Raw genomic sequence first — 24,650 nt, 5'->3', positions numbered from 1 at the left:
AACATCACAAAAAGGGGAAATACTGGCAACATTTCCATCATTTCCCATTTAATGATCAATGACAACAAGTTCAATGTAAAACCTCAAAGCTGCAGCTGGAATCTTCCTCACTTCAAGTTCATTTTCTTCATATTAATTAAGATTTTCACTTGCAATGGAGCATTTTAAATACTCCACTCTTCCTTGAATGAAAGACATCAGTACTTCCTCCACTACTGGTGAAACAAAGTGTGCAGAGAGGGGGGGGGGCAGCGGCAGGGATCTTCTCTGCTGTGGAGGAAACATGTGCCACACATTCCCACAGAGGCCACGAAGCGTCGGTCAGCTGCTGCCGAGGCCGGCAGCAGTGTCGGTTTACACAGCACAGAGCCAGAAAACAGCAACTCATCACCGACACTGAACGGCCGCTTTATTCTGCGCGAGCCCTCGAAATCAGTTTAATCAGTTTACAGAAGAAACAACGGGCAGAGAGAGAAGTCTGAGACAGGCGTCCCCCGTTTGAAGAAGACAGCTTTATCTGCAAGTAGAGAGCGCTGTGCAGAAATGTTCTCTAAAGATCAGCAACACCTCGTGAGACCTCCAGATGCTTACAGATCCAGAGAGCGTAGAAAAGTGAATCTTTATTCATATTCTTTATTAGATTTACAGCTCTCAGCTTTTTCTTCTTGCAGTGAATATAAATCCTCACAGCTGAAACATCAAAGATAAAACATCCAGAAAACAAACGTCAGTAGAAAACACACACACACACACACAAAACCTGCTCAGAGTTCAGACAAGATAAAACAATGAACAAGAGGAAGATGATCTAATTCTGTCTCATAGACTGATTGGACTTGATTCATGCATTCACTGGAGGCCTGTTGACACACACACACACACACACACACACACACACACACACACACACACACACACACACACACACACACACACACACACACACACACACACACACACACACACACACACACACACACACACACACTCACACTCACACTAGCAGTCATCGTCTCCGGTGAGCTGCAGTAATGATGAAGACGTGTGGAGCAGCAGCTGACCGGCCAGTCTGGTCAGACAGGTGAGGCAGCACAGCAGCGACCTGACAGAAAACACATGAACTGCATCAGTTTTAGTCTCCTCCAGCGCCACCAACAGGTCAAAAGCTCCACTGATCAACACTTCAGGTCAGACTACAGAAGAAACTGCTGGCTGAGCTCTTTCAGCCTGAGCTGTGGTTAATGCTGACAGGCACAGGTAGAAAATCAGCCCAAATTCATTCTGATTCACAGATTTTTACTTTTCTCTTTGATTTAAGTGAAATGTTGGATCATTTGAACAGTTATTGATGAGCAAAGTGTCTTTGGTGTGTGTGTGTGTGTGTGTGTGTGTGTGTTGCAGGTCACCAGCAGAGGTCAGCTCACTTGAGGACGTGTTTCATCCTGAACCTGAAGTCGTGGGACAGTGTGTACACCTCATACAGGGTGGCTTTGATGGCGAAGCAGCACAGGAAGTCTTTAGGGTGCAGCTTGTAGAGGTCAAAGGTCAGTTTAGCAATTACATTCCTCTTTGACTGACGGAAGCTCGGGAAGACCTGAAAGGTGCAGCAAACAAAACCAAATGTGAATACTATCTGGATCATCCAGATCCAGAGATCTGCTGACCTGCTCCGGGCTGATCGAGGCCTTCATACAGTCTGACTGATGGCCCCAGAGGAAAAACCATGACCCTGATCTGTATTTATTTATCCTGCATGACGACATGTACAGGAAAACGTTCAGCAGTCAAACATGTGAACATGCTGCCATCTTGTGGAAGAACTGGAGAATGCAACAGTGGAGGATTTCTAAGTGCTTCCACAGGCAGCTGGACTCGTGAAGTCTCAGGTATTTATCCTCATGCAGGGTCATAGACTCGCCCAGCTACCATGTGAATCATAAGGGTCTCATGAGTCCGTGTATTAATTGGTCAATGGCCTCATCCTGGTGTGACTGGGTGGGTCGTTTACCCACCTGACCATCATGTGAGTCATCAGGGTCATCCTCAGTTCAGTGATGGTCTTTCCAGTTGGACATGGATGGCTTCTTTCACCTCTTTTTCAAACCTCTCTCCAAAATATGTCATTGTCCTCAAAAGAGTGTCCCCTGTCCTTCAGATGTAGGTGGACTGCTGAGTCTTGACCTGAGGTGTTGACTCTCCTGTGACTCTCCATCTTCTAGAACTACAAGCAAGTCCAGTTGCCTTTGGAAGCACTTAGACACACAACAGCTCAGGATTTACTTCAACAATAAACCCATCAGCTGAGCAGAGGCTCAGAAAGGGGACACCATGAAGGAGGAAACACCTGACCAGACCAGACAAACTGTCGCAGCCTCAGAACAATGAAAATATCAGGTGAGCTGTGAGACTGACGCACCAGCAGCACCAGTTTGAGTCCGAGCTGCAGCACTGAGTGACCTGATGCTCACCTTGTTCGGCGTCCACGTCTCTCCCTTCTCCAGCACCATCAGTGCTGCGTTGCTGGGCAGAGACTGGAAGAACTCCTCTGAGTCCACCACAGTCCCGTCCTCCTCCAGGACCAAGCTCAGGAAGTGACGGGACAGCACCAACACCCTCGCTGCCTGGACCGCAACGCAGAAGGAAGCCAAGTTCAGAGTCTGACAGCAGCTCAAAAACCACATGCGGAGGTGAGAAGATTGACCTCGTCTTCACATTCGGCCTCACCTGCTCCAGCAGCTCGTCCAGAGACGCCGCCTCCAGACCTCGCCGCCGCCTCCGACTGCTGGTGCACACCTTAAAGCAGCGAGGCCGAGCTGAGGCCAGCATGTGTCCAGAGATGGTGGACTGGACTGCTGATACCGACCTGCCAGATTAATCAGAGATCTGATGATGATGATGATGAACAGGTAGCTTTTATACTCCATTCTTAAACTGGCCTACATAAATCTGACAGCTGGAGTCTCTGCAGGTTCAGGTTCTTCTGCACTCATATGATGCACAGATCCAGATGAAGATTTTGAATGGAGCACACTGACCTCAGTACAGCTGTGGATACCTGACCTTCACCACAGGGTGCTCAGTTCACACCTTTATGTTCCTTCTTTTTGCTCATGCTTCTATACTTTGATGACGATTCTGAATGTAGGTCTTTTACTAAGTATACAGCATCACACTTGTAGTGGTGTACATTTACATAGTGACACTGCGATTAAAGTGACACACACCGAACACTGCAGTCACATGGATCAACGTCTGTCTGCCGGCAGTAACACTGGAACAACAGGCAGCATCACAAAATGCGTCGCTGTCGTCTTTGAAGACGCTGCCATGTGTGTCAGGAGGCTGTTTTCCTTAAGTGAAGTCAGTCCAGTGATGAAATGAAAAATTATATGACTTAAACTATAAATATAACTTAAACTATGCATACATGTGCAGGGAGCTACTAGTTCTCACCCACATCACACCTTACGTCCTCGACTAGGACAGAGTCTGACTGCAGGTCTCTTCCCGCAATATTCTGCACATGTGTTCAAACATCCAGTTCATCAACTTTCCACCTGCAGGAGGAAAATAGTTTCTCTGTGGGCTTCAGGTTGATTGTAGATGGATCAAACTGATTCTCAGTGACTGTGTGTTGGTAGCAGCTTTGAAAATAATGTGAAAATAGCGTGGTTGAGTTTGAGTGACAGGACTTGTCATGGAATGAGAAATGAGATGCGGTCAGTGAACGCAGCGTGTGTCTGAGCATTTTAAAGTTACCTCAGTCCAGATTGACTGTGAAGAGTTTAACAAGTGAGCTCAGAGTTGAGTCAATGTGTGTGAACGAGCTGTGAAAGAGGTTCTGTTCACTCACCTCAGCAGAGTTTCAGTGTATTTCACCGTCATCATCATTTCAATCAGTCGATGAACTGCAGGAGGGATCAATTCTGTCTGAGAGCAGCTGCTGGGATTCAGGCTGCAGCTCCAGAGCCCTGCACACCTGCACAGAGCAGCCATTTGTTAACAATGACCACCTGTGATTGGCCACTGATCAGGGCTGAGAGCCAATAGAACAGTGAGCTGCCTCAGCTGCTTCATTCACAGAGTGTGAACTGTTCAAAGTCACTGCAGTAACTAAAGCTGTCAGATAAATGTAGTGGAGTAAAAAGTATAATGTTTCCCTCTGAGATGTGGTGGAGTACTTTAAAATATTAAATGGAAGTATTTATGTAAATGTTCTGAGTTTCCAGCGCTGGTGTTCACCTCAGATCCTGTCATCTGCAGCAGTGTCCATGTTACCACCTTTAGCTGTTCCTTACAGTTGATGAACAGAAGAGGATGAAGTGCTTCATACATCAGCTGACTGTCCACTTTGGGTCGAGGCTGATAAAGAAAAGCAGCTGGTATTCTTTTGTTTCACACTCAGTGAGTTTGGAGATGAAGACGACTGTTTTCATTTGCTGAACAAATAACAATCAAGCCTTCTTCTTCCGTCTCTTACACACAACACCATTATTTTGCTATTTTAGGAGCTAGGCTAACAGTTTCTACCTGCTTCCAGTCTTTGTGCTAAGCTAAGCTCAATATGAACAACACTTGTGCTTGTCTTTGACGTAAAGTTAATATCCATCTTGTGCTCATTGTGCAGCTTTTCATGGCAGCACAACCTCCATAATTTACTGTTTTCATGTTTGCAGCTGTTGAAATAAAATAATAACTGCTAGAGAGATTTTACCACTTTACTATTTAGTCTCTTCCAGTAGTTTCTTCTCCTCAGCTTAAATTTATCAAAGTTTTAGATATTCATACACATTTCGTAGCAGTGGCATTTAATGAAAATCGGCCATGACACATGAGATGAAATTCAAATCTAACATAATAATATTAATAATTATATAATAATATGAATTATAATAATAATTCATCTCTAAAAAGCAAGAGAGTAAATTTAAAGTAAAAATGTTTTATGTTTTAACAAACTTTTTTCATAGAGAATGGGAAAGATTATGACAGGAGAAGGATTTTAATTTGTAGATGTTCATCTGTGAGGGTGCTATGATAAGAAGTACATTTATAAGGGAAAAAAGCATTATTATCTTTATTATCTTTGTGTCGCACAAAGAGACCAAGTGTAATGTCTCTGAAGAAAAGGTATGATGGTGTTTCCAGATTGTGATCAAAGCTCCATGACTTCCTCATTAAAGCACATTATAAACTCAATCTGAGGAGAAAAAATAAATGAAGTGTAACAAATGACAAAAAGAAAGAAAGAAAAGTTCTCATGCTTAGTAAAAATCAAATGCTGAGCAAACTGATTGCGAAATAAATATTTAAATAAATAATTTTTTTTGTGTATATAGTAGCCTATATTGTGAGTTTATTTTATTTTTTCTTCCATTATAGAAATACATACTTAGATTTTCTCTGACTTGACTCTGACTTCATTATTATTATTATTATTATTATTATTATTATTATTATTATTATTATTATTAACTGCTGTTCTTCCGTTCACATCAATCGGAACTGTTGAGGTGGACGCTGGCGGCTGTTTCCGTCGGACCCTGAACACGGACGGACAAACAAACGCGGTGCGCTTTCAAAAATATCCCGCCTGAAGCCAAAGCAGAGGAAGAGCCGGCAGAGTCAAAGTCTCTGTCAGTGGTTAGGATGAAGTTTCGAGGGAAGATCATAGACGTCGCTTGTCTGAACCATTTCACCCGTAAGTCGCTTTATTCTTTTTAAGCTTAAGTAAGTCGAAGCTAAACTAGCTGCTGCTAGCTCCTGTTAGCCTCCTCCAAGACGTCCCATTTCTCTGCGGAAAAATAAGAAACGATCACTCCACATTTCAGTCAAAGTGAGACAGTTTCTCACAACTGTGAGTTTTGTGCTGTTTTAATAACTTTGCTCTTCCTCGTCCTCACCAGGAGTCATCACCACCATCTCAAAGCTGACGAAGATGTGCGTCCTGCGCCTGACTCCAGACAACCTGTTCTTCGTTCTGTCTGGTAAAGTGGCCAACGGAGGGGTCAGCATGTGGTGTGAACTGTCCCAGGTGAGAGTTCCAGTCCAGCTCCATGTCTCAGCTGCTGGGAAATAAAAGTCCGTCACAGAACGGAGACAGACGAGGACGGAGTCTGGGAAGAGAAGAGGGACGAATTGACAGAGAAATTTACACCTGGTATCAAAATGAGATCTGCATCCGGATGATAAACGATCCAATTTTACCTTTCACCTGGTGTGTTTAAAGTGTTCTCATTATCCTCACTGAGATCAGATCTCTGTCCTCCAGAAGAAAACCTGCCTGTGAGTCATTTGAGGTGGAGACAGATCAGCTCAGACTCCTTTAACTTTGTGAAAAGCTTTTGAGAAGCTGAAACCAGAGAGTGTTTGACGTTTTCATTCCTCCAGCTGATCGCGTCAGTGTGTCCTTCCTCCCTGCAGGCTAACTTCTTCGACGAGTATCAGATGGAGGGCGTGTCCTCAGAGGACAATGAGATTTGTCTCGAGGTGACTCCAGAGAACCTGTCCAGAGCCCTGAAGACGGTCCAGAACGCCAAGTCCGTCAAAGTCAAACTGACCAAGAAGCACTGCCCCTGCCTGACCATCGCCGCAGAGCTGGTGAGACTGAAAACTGACTGTGCAGTAACATGCGGTGATCTGCACGCCATCCTGTTAATGAGGAGGTGACAGGAAGTTGAGTTCCTGCAGGACAGTTTGTGTCCACAGATTTCTGTTCTTGTTCATGAATTTTTCTGTTACTCTTATTGATAATATCAGTGTTGTGTTTCTTTACTTTTTAAAGAGTGACTTAACCCCAGGCTGAAATGCTGTGTTTTGCTGCCCTCTGTTGTACCTGTAACCACACCCAGCAGTGATGTCACAGGCCCTGGAGTACACCTGTGAAGGCAGCACGATGCTAACTGATGTCCTCTGTCCGTCCCGTCCAGCCCACCCTGTCCAGCACCAGTCGAGTCGTCACTCACGACGTCCCGGTTGACGTCATCCCCTGCAGACTGTGGCACGAATTCAAAGAACCGAACATGCCAGACTTCGACGTGAGTGACAGCACCGTGAGGTGCAGCACACGTCCAAATACTGAGCCTACCGGTGGAGACGCCATCTGTTTTTACACCTCTAGCTTTTAAAAGAAGGCTAAGCTGCTTTGAGGTCTGTCTTTCATTACAAGTGAGATGAGTCCTGTCGTGTCTGTCCTTACAGGTCAGCGTCTACCTGCCTCCTCTGAAGATGATGAAGAGCGTCGTGGACAGAATGAAGAACCTCTCCAACTTCCTGGTAGGATCAAGTTCCTCCAAACGTCCTGCTCGCATGAATGTTTGTTGCAGTTCAGAGTGTTGTCAAGCCTGAAAACACGGATCCAGTCCAGAGGCCTGAGGTTTGGAAACGACTGAACAAAACGTGTGAAAGGAAAAGTTGAATCGATGTTATTTTAAGTCTCGTTCAGACAGCAGCTGTTCCTCTGACGGAGAGCTCAGATGTGCCTCGTGTTTTCAGCCACCTCCTCCGTGACGATTACATCCACGCTGACCTGCTGCTCTGAGGTGACCTGTAAGAGTGTGAGCTCATTTTTACTGTGTGTGTGTGTGTGTGTGTGTGTCAGGTGATGGAGGCCAACCTGAACGGAGAGATGAACCTGAAGATTGAGACAGATCTGGTCTCGGTCACCACTCACTTCAGAGACCTTGGAAACCCTCCGTGGGGTAACATTTAGTTCAAAGCGCTGTGCTGTCTGAGCGCGGCCTCACAGAGCTGCTAGCATGGCTGCTGACTCTTGATGGTTTTGTTATACATGGAGACTTTATGTGGTTTTCTTCTTCTACGTCTTTAGCGTCTATATTTAGCTCTTCTTCATGTTATTTTTAGGGCATGTTTGCTTTTGTACCGTAGAGCAGAGGAGCACACAGGAAGTGTAGGGAGAGGAGAACATTGCAGTTATTTGGTCCTCTGTGTTGAAACTAGTCTTGTGTCTGGATCCCTCAGTCTGAGAACCCCGTGCAGACGCTTCATTGAAGTGAATATGGACTGCCTCCTGTCCCTCCAGGTGACGACGCCTCCCAGGATGGTGGTCTGTCTCAGAGCAGGGACCCAGAGGCCATGGCCCAGGCCAGGGTGGACATCAGGAAGCTTCAGCAGTTCCTCATGGGACAGCAGGTCAACCCCAGCAAGGCCATGTGCAGTAAGTCGACCTGCAGCTCCTCAAACTGGATGTAAAGGGACGTTTTCATCTTGTTTCCCAGTGACGGCAGCTACAGTGAACAGTGAAGTTTGGTTGTCCGCCATCAAATAAAAATCCAATAGTTCCAAAACTGATCCTGAACAGCATGACTGTTACCAAGCAACCGAACCTGTTATCTGTCGTCTTACATGTGACCTCGATGTATGAACGGGACTGAAGCGAGGTTTGCTTTGTGTCACCGTTGTTGTCTTCCGGTTGTTAAAGTCAAGCAGCCACAAATAGATCCATCACCTCATCGCTTTGCAGCCGGCAAACAGCTGCTTAAAGCAGAAAAACAGGATTTAAAATAAGCTGCATCTTTGTTTCACTCCTTTCAGAAACAAATGCAGGTGAGTCTGTGGGACATGTGAGCGTGAAGCACTACCGCCGTCGCCCACAGGGGGCGCCAAACTCAACACAATGAAAGTTCCCTGAAGCTGCTGTAGCTGTGATATAAATTCATTTCCACGCTGATTTCGTCTCTTTTCTGCTTTCATCTTACCTTCCTACTTTCCATGAATTCCTTCTGTCGTGTGGAACTTCAGGGCTGTGAAATGAAACCATTGAATCACTTTCAGGTTTCATTTTCCACTTGTATGCCAACGATGTTTTTGTTTTTAAATCCAGTTTTCATTGGTATTTTGACGCGCTCAGTTGCTGCCAAAGTAATAACAGTTAAAGTAATTGTTATTATGGTGGTTTTGTTCTTCGGGACACACTGAACGTGTTTCAAAGGAAAACGCAGCTGCAGCAGTGATTTTGTGCTGTGCCACTGTTGTCCTCTCTTCGGTGGAGGATTTGACGTTGTCCTCTTGTCCCCTCAGATATCGTCCACGAGAGGATCATCCACCTGATTGTGTTGCACGAAGACGTGTCGCTGCAGTATTTCATCCCTGCTGTGGCGTAGATGCTCTGCAGACCACACGAGTTATTTCTGCTCGGAGTTTGGGAAAACCAAAACCTGCTTCAGGTGTTTGTTCTCCACAGCAAAGATTCCTCTTTCAGGTGGACCCCGTGAGACGAGACTCAGGATGTGTGGGAGTCTGTCCTACATTTCAGTGAGACTGAGGATGGTTTGTCCTCCCAGTTTGACCTTTGGTCACAGTCACATGCTGGTGAATATTCATTCATTAAGGAGGACGCTGAAAAAAGTGTCGTCTGAACAGAAATTGAACAAGTTTGAGAAGAAGTTCAGATTGTTTGTGTTTCACATTAAAGTTTTGTGGATTTAAGCTTGGTTTTAGTTAAATTTTTTCGACACACTCGATGGATATGTGTGGATGTGAACTGAATTTCGGGTTTATTTGTGTTGCTTAAAAGTCTCAGTTGAGGTCAAACATCCTGAAGTGAAACTGCAGCGGCTGTCCACAGAGGAGCTGGTTCCTGTGGGGGCTGCTGAGCTCCGTCCATGCAGGTGTGGCCATGTCTACATACTGCTGGGCGTCGGTGGAAACGTGTACGACAAGGTGAACTGTCCCTTTAATCCACCGGCTGACCGCTGTGTCATAGCTGGAAACATGCAGCTGTGGGAAAAGCACAGCTGGAAGAATGATGATGGCTGGGTTCCATTTAGCTGCTCCAGTTTCAGGATGCTGTATGTTTGTGCAACAATATTTATCCAAATAAATAATCAGAGAAGGTAGTTTTCTTCTGTGTGTGGGAGGTTTTGGTGAGCTGGGTTGTGTAGGTCTGGGAAGGTCTTCCTGGAGAACGTGATCCGGGACGCCATCACCTACACCGCGCACGCCAAGAGGAAGACCATCACCGCCATGGACGTGGTCTACGCCCTGAAGACGCAGGGCCGCGCCCTGGACGGCTTCGGCAGTTAAACGGATCAACCCGCTCGATCCGCACGTCACTTAACACCAAAGGTCCTTTTAAGGGCCGCGCGCTCCACTTAGGGCTGATGTCACATGATCAGTAATGTAGTGTAGCTTTGTATCAGTGATCAATACACATGCAACAGAGCTCACATTGATTCAAACAGCCAGCTACAAACTGGCTGTCCAGGCTGCTTGTACACACTGACAGGTGGCGTTCTTCCTCCTGCAGGTGTAAATCTGTGTTTTAGATGTATTATTTTATAATTTATCTTCTCTCATATAGAGAAAACAATGTTGTGAACAGATCCAGAGTGTGGAACTGAAACAGCCTAAGTGAAGAAGGTTTCCAAGCCGAGGAAGAGCCCCCTCAGCATCCGTTATGGTTCAGAAAGGGTCGCCGTGTCGACGTCCTTCCTGGTCAAATCATGTCACAACCAAGTACAAAGTGCCAAAAAGTGGACGTGAGTCTCATCAGACACATTCAATTCTTAATTATATAATGTGATTTACAATCTGTGCAAGTGATCTTTTCAGCTGCAAACATTAATAAAGATTTGTTCAAAGAAAGTGGAGCAAACCTAGATTATGATCTCACTAGAGTTATTATATATATAATATAAATATATAAAACTCCAGTTATTCATATCACTTGTCCTTGGAAAGTAGTTTAACGATACTTTTGTTCCACATATCAGGTACTAATTAAATCTGACATATTTGAACGTGTTCACACTGAACGCTTCATAGATTATATTTTCTAATATTAGAAGTAACTTTATATCCCTGCAGGTTTGTCACGTATGTTTGTGGCCAAATATTGACATTAATGTAAAAAATCAAATTTTGAGGTCATGATTTTCACTCGAAAATGTTTGTACAGTCCTCTTAAATATTCTCTAATACTAATTTTGACCCATTACTGAGGCTGTTGCCTCACAGTGAGAAACATTGTCAACATTTCTTCTCTTTAAATGTCAGTAAAACTGAAGTGTCTGTCCAGAAATGCATTTATTAAAGATACATAAAGTGACAGACATTAAATTTGAAGGCATTTCAACAGAATTTGCTCCTACGAAGGCTGATATATCACAGGTAACCTGATAAACTGGGATTATCCTACAGAATTATGTCAAATAAATCAGCTGGTGGCTTCTACTGGATCTAAAACTAAAAGAAAACTGATTAGTTGCTTGTGTCTGCAGTCAGCAGCAGGTCATTGGAAACCTTAAGTGCTGCCTCAGTGCTGTGAAGTGCTTTAAACCCGTTCCTGTTATTATCCAGTCTCCAAACTGGTCTGTAGTTACTGGAGATGAGAGAGCTGTTAAAACTGTAAAATAACAGTGCTAACAGTGGGGACGATCACATTTGTTTCATAGTATATTGATGATATCTAAGATGAGTTCACATGGCAGACTGTGCTCTCTAACACCAAAGCTGTGATGGTTGAAATTGGGTAAAAGCAGCAGAGTTGACGTGGGGAATGGGAAGAATGCGAGGGTCAGGATGGATTTGGACCTGATGTCCTCCACCTTCTTTACAAAATGAGTGAGACATTTTTCAGACAGCTCAGCGTCAGGTACGGGAGAAGAAGTGGAGGAGCCACTAATAATGCAATCACTTAACTTTGTGGTTATTTCTTAATATCAGTTCAGAAAAGTAAACTGATCTCACATCCTTAACTGCTTTCTGGTAAATTAATATTTGGCTTTAAGGGGGTTTAAGGGAGAAGTGACAGATTTAGGAGGCCTGTAAATAAAAATGCGGTGTAAAGCCAGTGATTAAGAAACTTAAAACTTCAAAGGAAATTAAATCACCAGCAGTGACAGGGGGGCACTCACAACCAGACAAAAAACTAGACCACCTCCCCTTCCAGAGGGACTGGGGTTATGAAAATATGCAAAGCAGGGGGGCTCGCCTCAGTCAGAGGGACAGCCATGTCTCAGTAATCATTAAAAAGTCTAGAGCATGGGAAACAATAAAATCAGTCACAAACTGGGTAAGATTGGATCAGTTGCGACTTCACTTCTGATTCTGGTTCTCATCAAATCCTCTGATTCTTGTCTTGTGACTGGAGTCAGAAAATAAACCAAAATATGCTGATATGCTGTACACAGAAACCACTTTTCTGATCTCATAATGGTATAGATGTAGCTCAAAGTCTCCCTGAGAGGTTCCACTCACACACCTCCTCTGCTGCAGGGCGCCACTGTCTGCGCAGGCGCACTGCGCGCTGCCTGCGCCTCCTCGCGCTGTTTGCCTGGAAGCTTCTGGAAGGGATGGATGAGAATGGCGCCAACCGAAAACTAAACTGTCCTCAAGCCTTGAGAAGAGGAAGATATGAGGCTGATGTGATGAAGCTCGTGTTTTATTTCTGGAAAGTTCAGGAAAGTTTGACGAAGTGGACAAAGTCAAGAGGCTTCATAACGAGCTAGCGAGCTAACGGGTGAAATAACTGTTAGCTAGCTAGGCTAGCGTCCCGTTAGCTAACGTCTTGTCAGTGGACTTGACTGTGTGGTCACACCGGCTGTTTGTGGTGCTGACGGCTGAAGTTATCTTGTCGCTTCTGGTCTCTTGGCCTTTTCAATCGGCTTGCTTTACAGAGCAGTTTTGGTAATGTAATGCCAAGTTCAATGTTAATATTAAAACCAGGACAATAAAACAATAAAAGTTAGCCGGAGTTCAGACTCCATTCTGAGTGAACAGAGCAGAGCAGAAGGAGGACAACTGAATCCTGAGACAGGTGAGTGAACTAATATAAAGAAACTGAGCCGGTCCAGAGCTGGATGGGTTCATTATGCTGTAAACTGTGTGTGTTTGTGTGTTACGTCCTCTTTTCTCAGTCTTAGTTCAGTCAGACACTTGAACAGACGTGTTTCTCATGAGTCTTGTGTTCTGAGCTCTCAGTCGGTGTTACTGGTCCTCTCTCAGACTGACTGAAGTCCAGAAGACCAGTGATCACTGACAGTGGTTCGTTTTACACGAATTGTATTTATATTAATTATTTTTTCCACCACTTCAGCACCTACACCTGACAAAATAATACAACTCAGTAAAATGTAATTGCCAACTACAGCCGCAAGTAAACATCTGAACCTTACCAAAGGTCTGTTTTATGGATCTGCAGTAAACTGTGCGCTCATTCAGGATGTTGTGTTGTACAACTGTAGATACAGTATAAGAAATCTCCGTCAAAGGATCAAGGTTGCTGTTAAATATCAAGATATTTTGTTAATGTTTAACAAAACACCTGAGTAAACCTGACCCTGAAGAGGACTTGTTCCTGACCACTGAACTGAGTGAATCAGATTTATTGGACTATATGTTGAGACTTGTCTTTATTCAGATGGAGGCAGCTGTGGAGTATTTTTCTCATGACGGCTTCTGTTGTAGTTCCAGCGTTTCTTTTAAAGCTGGCCTCTGTTCCAAAAGTCTCTTTCAGATAGTTTGATTTTTTTAAAGTGTGAACATGAGGATGTCGATGTGGACTTTGAGGCTGAGAGCGAGCATCAGTATCTGTGTGCAGGCTGTTAGTCTGCTATCAGCAGCAGAGGGAGGAGAATTCAAAGGACCGATGATGTCGTAGGACTGTTCACCACTTTATTGTAAAAGAGCTTTTTAAACAGTGGAGTCCAAGAGCTTTAGGTAACCATCAGTTGATGAGTGCATGAGCTGAGTCTGTGAGATGAGTTTTCAGTCCAGCCTGGTAACAAGGCTCAGTGTCAGCAGCATTACACATAGACAGACATCAGTATAACATGACACAACAAATCAAAATTCACTGTGTTCATCAGCTGGGAGAGAAAACTGCTTGTTCAGGAACATGTTGCATTCAGTGCATAGTTATATTCTGGTATATATTTTTATTTTCTTTTAGAAGTGAAGCTGAAGCAGGTGAGTGTTAATCCAACATTTCATGACTTTACTGTTAAAGTGTGAGTCAGTTTCCTTCCTGTGGACTGTAGAGGACACAAATGTTAGACTGTGTGTGAGAGAGAGACCATGTATGACCATGTATTAATCTCATTGTGGGGACTCGCCGTCTTCATCGGGACAAAACGGAAGTCCCTGTAATGCAAATCATTATCTTTTAGGGTGAAGACTTTGGTGAAGTTTAGGTTTAGGCAAGCAGTGGTCATGGTGATGGTTAGGATTAGTCTCCAGGAAATGAATATAAGTCGTTTTAATGTCCCCAGAAATGATGTGTGTGTGTGTCTTGATTCTTGTGTTCTGAGCTCACCGTCAGCGTCACTTTTTTACTCTCAGACTGACCTCAGATCAGAAGATGATGGAGGAAGAGGAGGACAGAGTTAAGTCTTCAGCATCCAGCTGTCTGTCTATGAAGAGTGACCGGTCCAATGATGAACCTCTGAACTTCAGCCATGAACCTGGACCCTCAGACACAAAGTGAGAGAACTGCTATTAATTCATTTCTACGACTCACTTTCAGTGACTTCTGTCAGCGCCATGTTTTCACTGTTTTCACTGTTTTCATTGTTTTCATTGTTTTCATTTTGTGGTTTTATATTAAAAATGTTACTAAAATGTATTTTTAAATGTAACAAACGTTTTGTGACATGAAGAGAAATTATTGGAGGCATCTTCATCTTAGAATGTGTGACAGCTGTCAGTCATAGAGAAAAGCTCTGATCTAATCTAAGAGGACTAATGCAGACTTTTAAACCTCCTCATGAAAGGCCTGCTGGGCTCAGGGGTTTCAGGACTCACAAGCAGACACAGACACTCCAAACTTAAAGCGTGCACGATGGCTGGATTTATTGAACAAAAAAGGTTTTCTTTCACAGGCAAAAACTCAAGACGCTTAGGTAATTCAAAAACACAAACTAAAGGCGCTTAGGCTGAAGTAGGCAAAAATACAAAAGGCAAAAATTAACAAGAGGCAAAAGTATAGGGGTTGGTAGCTCAGGTTAACAAGACGAGGTCACAACAAGGCACGAGACGTACAAAACAATCTGGCACAGGACAAAGGGAGGTGCGGACTATATATGCACGAGGTAACAATGAACAGGTGGAGACAATCAGGGCGGGGCAGACAATCAGACAGGCGGGAAAAACACCAGGAAGTCAACGGCCTGAAACAAGAGGAGAGTTAAGACAGGAAGTGCATGACAAGACCTGACACTGTGAACAGACACATCAGCAGACACGACGAGACATGACACCTTATCATGGACAGGAGCAGCAGTTTGTGTTTTTAGAGCTTCATAAATGGTTTTCATCAGAGAATTGATCAAGGATTCATGTGATAGAAATAAAAACATGTTGGTGTTTGCAGAGTTCAGTACAGCAGACAGAGAGCAGAGTCTCCAGCATCCAGCTGTCTGTCTATGAAGAGTGACCGGTCCAATGATAAACCTCTGAACTTCAGCCATGAACCTGGACCCCCAGACACAAAGTGAGACTCTGTTTTTACTGTAAACTGACCTGATGGGAGATGATGCATTGAGGATGAAGATAAAATATCTAGATTTCTATTCATGATGCAGAACTTTTGGTGCAGAAAGTGTTTCAAACTCAGATCGACCTTATTTTATTTCTGCAGTAAAACTGTTGAGAAGCTTCATTTCAACATTTACACCTCAGGAACATTCATATATTTCTGCCCTCACATTGAAGCTGCTGTGAACATTTGCAACGATTCAGAATGTGAAAGAATCTGCTTCACATGTGAAATTCACTTTCTCATATTTGATCTGAGAATCATTTATTGGTTTGACTCTTCATCAGATCAGCTGTTATGACCAGATGCATGTTGAATCACTTTGTATCATAATTGTACAACATATGATAAAAAGTGATTTGTAGAAGAGCTTTGCTCACCGTGATCAACACTTTGAAACATTAGTAAGTGAACCTTTGAGTTCAGACTCTCTCCATCAGATATTGTTCCTAAAGGTCAGGAACAAACATCTATGGACAGAACTTGTGTAAAAGTCATCAGTGCACGAGAAAGAGACACTTCTAATGTCAGTTTAAACTGAACTAACACAGCGTCGCACAAATCTTCACATTTTCAACAACCATCAGTGATTGAGTTTAGTTATAAAGAAATGTCTTTCAGAGAGAGGAAGAGGAGTCATGTTTCTGTGGAGGAGCAGCCGTCCTGCTGTGTTTTGTGTCAGGACGTCCTGAAGGATCCAGTCTCTACCAGCTGTGGACACCGGTTCTGCAGACAGTGCATCACCTCATACTGGGACCAGTCTGCTTCATCAGGAGAGTCCTCCTGTCCCCAGTGTGGAGACAGATCCAGAACGAGAGCTGGACTGCAGACAGCCAGTCAGACCTGCACTGTGCAAAGTAAGACTGTCCATCCACACATGTTGAAACTGTGACCTTCTACAATTCATGACATTTATTTTACAATGAGAGCATTCAACACAAAAACTGCAAGAACCATGTGAGAACATCATCTTCATCAAATACGCTGAACTGCTCCAAGTGCTACATTTAGTTTCTGAGTTTTCAGGCTGACGGCTTGAACATTGGACCACATTCACACCAAAGTGATCAGGTGTATGCAGGGTTTGTAAATGCAGCTAAACATGCATTCAGAGTCAGGAATGAACTGGAAACACATGGCGGTTACTTTAAAATCTTTCCAGAGATGATGATGATGATGATGATGAGATAGAAATGGAGTGCAACCAGTTGCCAGTTGTGTCTGATGTCAGGCAATATTTACATGCTAATGTCTGGAGCTTCATCATCATCGTGACACCCCTGGGCGTCACGTTTCCACTGCTGCCGATCGGAGCTGGAGCCCATAAATACACCCAACGACTGCAGAGTCGTTTGAACTGGGAATGGATGCTGATTGAACCCTTTCACACTGAAGACAAAGCCAGATGTTTACGGCTCTTAGTGGGTTTTTGTCCAGTGTGAAAGAGGCTTCAGTGAAACACTAATATGGTTCTGGCTTCAACAAGTAGACGGTGACCAGATTAGACTGCTGGGAGTTGCTTCGCTTTGCGACTGAGATAAATGATTAATTGCCTTTTTCTTCGAAAAGTGACAAAATCACCCGATCTCAACTGAGAAACCACAGTCAGTCAATCAAATATGGAGCTCAGTGGAGGAGAATGAGGTGTAGCAGTGCAGCAGAATCACTCGGTCGATCTCCACCCCGACTCTGAAGGGTGGGTTAGCTGAAGGTGTCAGGTCACATTCTGAGAGGAGAAAGTCTGTCTGTTGAATCTCAGGTGAAGTTCAGGTGAGTCTCTTGGTCTTGGTGTCCTTGGAGACAGAGACAGTCCGACTGTATCAGCTGCACAGCACAGCCATCCCAGTGAGACAGAGAGTTTGTCATATTACCTTTCAGACCTAATGAAGAAAAATTCCCTCAGTTACCACATGAGCTTGTAAACGCTGCAGTCTGGACAGTATTAAAGCACCATGAAGCATAAAGTCAGGTATTATTGATGATAACTGACATTGTCAGAGACGCACACTGTTGGAACAGAAGATACTGATAACAAAGACTGAAGAGTGGAGCAGCTGAGTGGGTGGAGTAACTGTCCACATGGTAAAGTCTACCACTTAAGTTAATTTAAACACAAGATACTTGTGCTCAAAAAGAGATTTCATTCTCAGTGAAGAACCTTGGAGCTCTAATCTGCCTCTATACCTGCCAAAGAGCAGTGATTCCTAACACGTCTCTGGGGTCATCAGGTGGAAACCTCCCTTCAACGGTGTTTCGCCTACTTAGTCCCACTACACCTCCAGGAGGCTAGGCGGTGAACTCCGGCGTCCCAGAGTCACCCCCCCTAGTGCCAGTTCACACTGCTCCTACACAATCCAAACAGCACTGCCACGTTCAGCTGACCCAGGCCTGTTTAGGAGATGCTCCAGGTAGTGGCCAGTACCGATGCTACCATTTAGCTAATGCTAATGCTAATGCTAACCGCTAAGAAGAACAGAAGAAGACAATACAGTTCCGATGCTACCATTTAGCTAATGCTAAATGCTACCCACTAACTGCCAATTGCCGCACTGCCATTATCTGCCCCTGCCTCTCACCAACTGCACCAATAAAAGCGGGGTGGGAATACAAACCCTGGTTCAGGTAGGGGGTAGAAAGAAAAGAGGTAGAGTCAAAAATGAAAGTAGGGATTGGATACAGACCCTTGTTCGGGTAGGGGGTAGAAAGTTTAGAGGGTGCTGAAGGTGGAGGCCTAAACCACAGACTAGATTTAACAGCCTCTTCTAACATTTCCTTCAAGAAGCAAACAAAACAGGAAAACAACCAAAAAGATCAAAAAACAAGCCAACTCTGTATCTTACAACGCAAACTCACCTGAACAGGCCGCATGGTCCCAAAGAGAGACTCTAGCTGGCCACACCCCCACCTTATCTAAACTTCCTCTTCCTGGTTCTCTTCCTATTGGGAGAGCGAGAAGATGGGGCGGGGAAAGCAGAGCAGAGGAGAGGTGTCTTGTTCAGACTTTTAACCTCTTCTCATGCCGGATTAGGCATGCATGCCCTCCGTTTTCTTGATTAAACAAGCCTTTCACAAAATTGAACGAGTTGCTGTGCAGAGACGTCGGTCGTCCTCTAGCAGGTAGTTTCATACAGACGGACTGGGCTGTGTGGTCTGAACATGTGTTGGATGTAGGATGAGCCTGAGCCATTGGCAGCACAGTAGGCGAGTACCAGAGTCTTGAATTCAGCACTGCCACCGGTAGCCGGTTCAGGGTTCAGAGGAGCGGTGGAGTGTGGGAGAACTCCGTTAGGTTGAAGACCAGCTGGACTGCAGAGGTTCCCGTGGTCACAGCATCAAAAACCAACACCTATGAGAGTGACTGACCATGAATGAGTGACTGAGCCAGTGGTCATTTACAGGAACTAACCTGAGATGTTCTTCTCCCACAAACCAGAGATGTCTGGAGCTGGACTGATTGGATCAACTGTCTGTGCTGGCGACCAGAGAAGAGGCTCTTTTTGTCTCTTTTTTATTATCCAACAATCTGGCTTACAACTTGAATTAGTGGCACGAGGCAACGCAAGAGACACTCGCCTCTATAGCTCAAAGAGCTAGAGAAGGCGAGTGGCGAGCATAGCTCGAACCACTATTGTCATCCTGCGCGTTTTTTCTGCCCATTTTTCATCTTCCGCCAGAATTTCGGTGCGTAACTAGTCCCGCAGCTATATATCAAAACATACGGCTCGATCTGGAATGGTGTGCTACGACTTTTATAGCTCTTTCGTCAATAATTCGCAAAGTTATTCGCAAAAAACTGCGAAGAACTTACCATAAGAAATGAATGGGAAATTTCCTCATATTTCAGCCTTTCAATTGTCCGCTGCTTCGCCATGCTTTCTCCTAGAGACTTCATTCAAACTTAAAAACGTAGATAATTTTGTCGGCTCAAAATGAACCTCGGCACATTTTTTGATATCTCTTACGGTTTTCGAGCTATGGCCATCTGAAGACCATAAAGTTTCTCAAAAAATGCTCAGAATTTCTCCCCCTAGAGTGGATGACATCATCACTTAGAGTGACAGAGCCAGTGAGAAATCGCATGAAATGTTTTTCTAAAATTGCCGTAAAATCCAAACGGTGAATAGGAGACACATAATTTTTGGATCTTTTTGTAGACAAACTTTTCTTCTCTCGTCAAAGTTCAGTTTTAAAGGGTTAGCCCCCACTTAATTTAAATAAAGAGGGATCTTGCACCAGCTGCCCTGGTCTGCTGCTCCATTTAAACCCATACAATCTCCTGTTTTCTGAGTCACAGCCTGCCGGAGTGTGTCTTTTTAAATCGACCCTTTAGTCATTTTTGTAAAGAATATCTGGACATAAAACACACGTACATCTGGCCCAGACTTCTCTGCATCTCACAGTGTTATCGTTTTTTTGATAGCAGCTACGGTTTTGTCACAATCACAAGTTGTTCGGAAGAAACCAACAGCGAAAAAGTAGCTGTTCAGGAACAGGTCAAAAGTGGGAGAGCTAGAGAGGTAATTATCAGCAGGTGGGGCAGAGCTTAGACACGCACATACACACACATTCAGACACACATATACCAGACACATCTCCATGTCGGAACTGGTTGGGCTGCTTGTTCAAAATACTTGGGACAATTTGATAAATGTGTAGTTCAAGCAGACACACACACACAAACAGACGAAGACACACACATACGCAGTCACACAAAACGACAGATACAGACTGACAACACAGAGTCACACACAAATACAGTTAAATACACACAGACAGCCTCATATACATAGACAGACACAACGCCGTTAGCATTATTAGCTCTGTTAGCATTAGCGCCGTTAGCTCTTCTAGCTCTATTAGAAATGTTAGCCCCGTTTGCTCTGTTGGCAACATCAGCGCTGTTAGCTGTTAGCTCCATTAGCATTAGCTCTGTTAGCGCCTGTGCTGTTGAATGACAAATAAATGAAGCTTGTACTTTGTATCCGTCAGAAATGTTTTTGTCGAACTAAATGTCTGTGGTTTGGAGTTTACTCACTCCTGCACTCCTGTTTGAATGTTCAGGTATCAGCCTTTTTTACTGTTTCCTGTTCCTTTAATCATATTGGAGCTTTGTTCATTTGCTTGTAATGTAAACACATTTCCTGCTGCTGCTTCATGTTTAAGTTTTCCACTGGCAAACCAGTGGGAGGCTTTGACGATGAAGCAGCTGTATAAAATGCAGTGTATTTTTTTATTTGTTCAGTAGATGGATTTTAGATTTTGGTGGGAGGAAGGAACAGCCACAGTGAGCTGTTTAGATGAAGTGCTGCCGAGGCTCAGCCTGTCGGCTCTGCTGTCAATCAAACACACACACAACAGTCAGAAGCTGAGAGAAACTGGACTCGTGAACCTTTACCTCTTCATATATTCTTTTATTGCTTTTTTTTATTGATAATGAAAACAATCTTCAGATTGTCAGATTTTCTTTGTTTTCTCTAATTTTTCTCTCTTTTTTTAGTGACTGGTGATCTTCAGGAGGTTTTAGATGAATATAAGATCAGTCTGAGGAGGAGATGTGAATGTGTAACTGAAGGAAGTGATGAACCAGGAAGTGGAACCCTCCTCAACAGGATCTACACTGAGCTCTACATCACAGAGGGACAGAGTGAAGAGGTTAATACCCAACATGAGGTGAGGCAGCTTGAGACATCTTCCAAGGTGGAGACCCTCCATGAGACTCCAATCAAGTGCCAGGACATCTTTAAAGCCTTACCTGACCAGCAGAGACACATCAGAGTCGTTCTGACGAACGGCGTCGCTGGCGTTGGAAAAACCTTCTCAGTGCAGAAGTTCAGTCTGGACTGGGCAGAGGGCTTGGAAAACCAAGACGTCAGCCTGGTGGTTCTGCTTTCGTTCAGGGAGCTGAACTTGATCAAAGATGAGCAGTACAGTCTTCTGACGCTGCTCCGTGTTTTCCATCCAACATTACAGAAGGTGACAGCAGAGAAGCTCGCTGTCTGTAAGCTTTTGTTCATCTTTGACGGCCTGGATGAAAGCAGACTTTCACTGGATTTCCACAACAATGAGGTTTTGTCTGATGTCTCACAGAAGTCATCAGTCAACGTGCTGTTGACAAACCTCATCAAGGGGAATCTGCTTCCCTCGGCTCTCGTCTGGATCACTTCCAGACCCGCGGCGGCCAATCAGATCCCTCCTGCATGTGTTGACAGAGTAACAGAAGTACGAGGCTTCACTGATGCCCAGAAGGAGGAGTACTTCAGGAGGAGATTCAGTGATGAAGATCTGTCCAGCAGAATCATCTCACACATCAAGACCTCCAGGAGCCTCCACATCATGTGTCAAATCCCAGTCTTCTGCTGGATCACTGCTACAGTTCTGGATCACATGTTGACTTTAGACCAGAGAGGAGAGCTGCCCAAGACCCTGACTGACATGTACTCCCACTTCCTGCTGGTTCAGACAAAGAGGAAGAAGCAGAAGTATGATGAGGGACATGAGACGAGTCCACAGGAGCTGATGGAGGCTGACAGGGAAGTTCTTCTGAAGCTGGGGAGGCTGGCGTTCGAACATCTAGAGAAAGGAAACATCATGTTCTACCAAGAAGACCTGGAGCAGTGTGGTCTTGATGTCACTGAAGCCATGGTTTACTCTGGAGTTTGTACAGAGATCTTCAAAAGAGAGTGTGTGATCTTCCAGAAAACAGTTTACTGCTTTGTTCATCTGAGCATTCAGGAGTTTCTGGCTGCAGTCTACATGTTCCACTGTTACACCAGCAGGAACACAGCGGTACTGGAGGGTTTCCTAAAAGACTGGAAACCCAGCGACTCAAAACCAAGTTCTTTTTTGGAGAACATTAAATATTTTGGAAACATTAATAGCCACCACCCATCCCTGGATGTCTTTCTAAGGAGCAACATGGAGAAATCTCTTGAAAGTAAAAATGGTCACCTGGACCTGTTTGTTCGCTTCCTTCATGGCCTCTCTCTGAAGTCCAACCAGAGACTCTTAGGAGGCCTGCTGGGTCAAAGAAAAAACAAGTCAGAAATCATCCAAAGAGCCATCAACAACCTGAAGGAGATGAACAGTGATGATATCTCTCCTGACAGAAGCATCAACATCTTCCACTGTCTGATGGAGATGAACGACCGCTCAGTACATCAGGAGATCCAAAAGTTCCTGAAGTCAGAGAACAGATCAGAGAAGAAACTCTCTGTGTTCCAGTGCTCAGCTCTGGCCTACATGCTGCAGATGTCAGAGGAGGTTCTGGATGAGTTGGACCTGAAGAAGTACAACACAACACTGGAGGGACGACAGAGACTGATTCCAGCTGTGAGGAACTGCAGAAAGGCTGTGTAAGTCCAGATGTGATTATCAACACTGTTCAGAAACGTAAAGCTGAAGCCATCAGTGTTAAAGATACACACTTTACACACATAACTTCACACTATAAGAGTTTAACCCTGATTTAAAAAAAGGCAGAACACTTTTTAAAACATAAATAAAACAGAATGCAGTGATCTGCAAATTATTTTCTATTTTTATGAAATTAAATACAAAGACAAGATATTTAATGTTCAAACCAATGAACTTGTTTCTCACAACAGTAACTGTAGAGGTAACATATGCAGAGAAAACAGCAGCACACGTTTCCACTGTGATTTTGACTGAATTAGCAGCCACAGTCTTTGTGTATGGAGCTCCTGATTGACTCAGACAGCAGCTCATGACACAGTCAGCTCCTGGGACGCCTCCAGGTTCATTCTGCCAGTGAAGGAGAGCTCAGCAGGTTCAGTTCAGTGGAGGATCTCCATCATCAACCAGCTCAGTTATAGTCTTTGTTCCAAAACATTCACTGCAGCCAGCTGAACTCCACTTGACACAACTATCACCCAGAAAATTATAACAATACAATCTTTAGTCATTATTACAACAAAAATGTTGATACGCTGTGTGAAACATGAACAGAATGCTGATCCTTTCTGAGAGAAACTCACCTGAAAACAGCACAAAGTCAATATATTTACTGTCTGAGCTCATCAGTTCATTGATTTCTGTAAATACCTGCTGATTCTGAATCTGATGCAGCAACACGTTTCAATCCAGTTGTGACAGGAGCAACTAAAGACTGGGAAAGATGTGGGACGCTCCAAAAACACCTGTTTGGATCATTCCACAGGTAAACAGGTTGATTGGTAACAGGTGATAGCATCATGATTGAAAGGCTCAGTGGTTCACAGCGAGGATGGAGCGACAGGATTGGATAAAGAGATTAATACCTGGACTCAGGAACCCTTCAGGAAACTGTTGTCAGGAATCAGTTTGATTGGAAATGATTGATTCAGGTTTTATTGATGTTTCTCACGGAGTTCAGACCTTTTGAATCGGGGTTGTCTGATATTAATGAAATCGGAGTCATTAAATTAATTTCATGGCGGATGAAAAGCAGATGGAGAGACACAAGGTGTAACAAAGATTCACAAAATACACAGACACATGACTGAGGTAAATACATGTGACTGCAGTTAATAAAGTTCAACAAACACAAATCACAGCAGCCTGTCCATCAAACTATGACACATATTTACATTAGAGACATTTTGTCTGAAGCTGAAATTTGTTGTTTATTATGTTGCTCAAGGAAAGTTTGACATGTGGACAAGAGGAGCTTCAAACCACAAACCTGGTGATCAATGGCTGAGCAGCTGAGGCTGACCAACCAACAGCATGTTCAGCTCACGTTCATGTTTTTTTTTTTTTTTCAATGCAAAATGTCTGTTTTTTGTCAGAATTTATTATTCAGTGAGTTTTATATTCTCTGTCATGACAGACTTGGTAGCGGTGGACTCTCAGAGACTCACTGTGAAGTCGTGGCCTCAGCTCTGAAGTCCAACCCCTCCCATCTGAGAGAGCTGGACCTGAGCTACAACGGGCTGCAGGATTCAGGCATGAAGCTGCTGTCTGCTGGACTGGAGAGTCCAAACTGTAGACTGGAGACTCTGAGGTCAGTTCTTGTTTTTTTGTTCTTGTCCAGTGTTTGTCTACCAAATTTAAATCCATTCCAGGTGTTTTAAGTTTTCTTCAGTTCTCTTGTTTTCTTGGTTTGTCTGAGCACAAATCACAACAGCTCTTTTTCAAAGTTTAACAGTCTGAACAG

General features: G+C 44.0%; 3 protein-coding genes across 3 annotated transcripts; 2 read left to right on the top strand and 1 right to left on the bottom strand.

Moving 5' to 3' along the window:
• Positions 1-999: 999 nt before the first annotated feature.
• On the bottom strand, positions 1,000-3,459 carry cidea (cell death inducing DFFA like effector a). The gene is made up of 6 exons (XM_041961911.1): positions 3,454-3,459; positions 3,036-3,055; positions 2,725-2,863; positions 2,469-2,621; positions 1,425-1,594; positions 1,000-1,102 (listed from the first exon to the last, which is right to left on the bottom strand). Exons 1-6 carry the CDS (start codon positions 3,457-3,459, stop codon positions 1,000-1,002), a joined length of 591 nt encoding a protein of 196 aa, XP_041817845.1.
• Positions 3,460-5,565: 2,106 nt separating this feature from the next.
• hus1 (HUS1 checkpoint clamp component) lies at positions 5,566-10,061 on the top strand. Its single transcript, XM_041961018.1, has 8 exons — positions 5,566-5,701; positions 5,907-6,034; positions 6,424-6,600; positions 6,930-7,037; positions 7,201-7,275; positions 7,601-7,700; positions 8,042-8,176; positions 9,040-10,061. Exons 1-8 carry the CDS (start codon positions 5,650-5,652, stop codon positions 9,120-9,122), a joined length of 858 nt encoding a protein of 285 aa, XP_041816952.1. The 5' UTR covers positions 5,566-5,649; the 3' UTR covers positions 9,123-10,061.
• Positions 10,062-14,323: 4,262 nt separating this feature from the next.
• LOC121623629 (protein NLRC3-like) lies at positions 14,324-22,852 on the top strand. Its single transcript, XM_041960977.1, has 4 exons — positions 14,324-14,442; positions 15,332-15,451; positions 16,118-16,353; positions 20,994-22,852. Exons 1-4 carry the CDS (start codon positions 14,324-14,326, stop codon positions 22,850-22,852), a joined length of 2,334 nt encoding a protein of 777 aa, XP_041816911.1.
• The last annotated feature ends 1,798 nt before the right edge of the window (positions 22,853-24,650 follow it).

The sequence above is a fragment of the Chelmon rostratus genome, chromosome 20 (genome assembly GCF_017976325.1).
Source record: "Chelmon rostratus isolate fCheRos1 chromosome 20, fCheRos1.pri, whole genome shotgun sequence".
NCBI lineage: Eukaryota > Metazoa > Chordata > Actinopteri > Chaetodontiformes > Chaetodontidae > Chelmon > Chelmon rostratus.
Note: the sequence above shows the minus strand (reverse complement) of the source record. Positions and strands in the feature narration are given on the sequence as shown.

What these genes read in the sequence shown, in the direction of transcription:
- hus1 (XM_041961018.1), top strand. Translation starts at nt 5,650, where the DNA reads ATGAAGTTTCGAGGGAAGATCATAGACGTCGCTTGTCTGAACCATTTC. An exon ending in TTGTCTGAACCATTTCACCC is followed by an intron (nt 5,702 to 5,906) that starts GTAAGTCGCTTT and finishes CGTCCTCACCAG; the next exon opens with GAGTCATCACCACCATCTCA. An exon ending in TGACCATCGCCGCAGAGCTG is followed by an intron (nt 6,601 to 6,929) that starts GTGAGACTGAAA and finishes CGTCCCGTCCAG; the next exon opens with CCCACCCTGTCCAGCACCAG.
- cidea (XM_041961911.1), bottom strand. An exon ending in GTATCCACAGCTGTACTGAG is followed by an intron (nt 2,864 to 3,035) that starts GTCAGTGTGCTC and finishes TTAATCTGGCAG; the next exon opens with GTCGGTATCAGCAGTCCAGT. An exon ending in AGGATGAAACACGTCCTCAA is followed by an intron (nt 1,103 to 1,424) that starts GTGAGCTGACCT and finishes GTTTTCTGTCAG; the next exon opens with GTCGCTGCTGTGCTGCCTCA.
- LOC121623629 (XM_041960977.1), top strand. Translation starts at nt 14,324, where the DNA reads ATGGAGGAAGAGGAGGACAGAGTTAAGTCTTCAGCATCCAGCTGTCTG. An exon ending in CCTGGACCCTCAGACACAAA is followed by an intron (nt 14,443 to 15,331) that starts GTGAGAGAACTG and finishes TGGTGTTTGCAG; the next exon opens with AGTTCAGTACAGCAGACAGA. An exon ending in CCTGGACCCCCAGACACAAA is followed by an intron (nt 15,452 to 16,117) that starts GTGAGACTCTGT and finishes AATGTCTTTCAG; the next exon opens with AGAGAGGAAGAGGAGTCATG.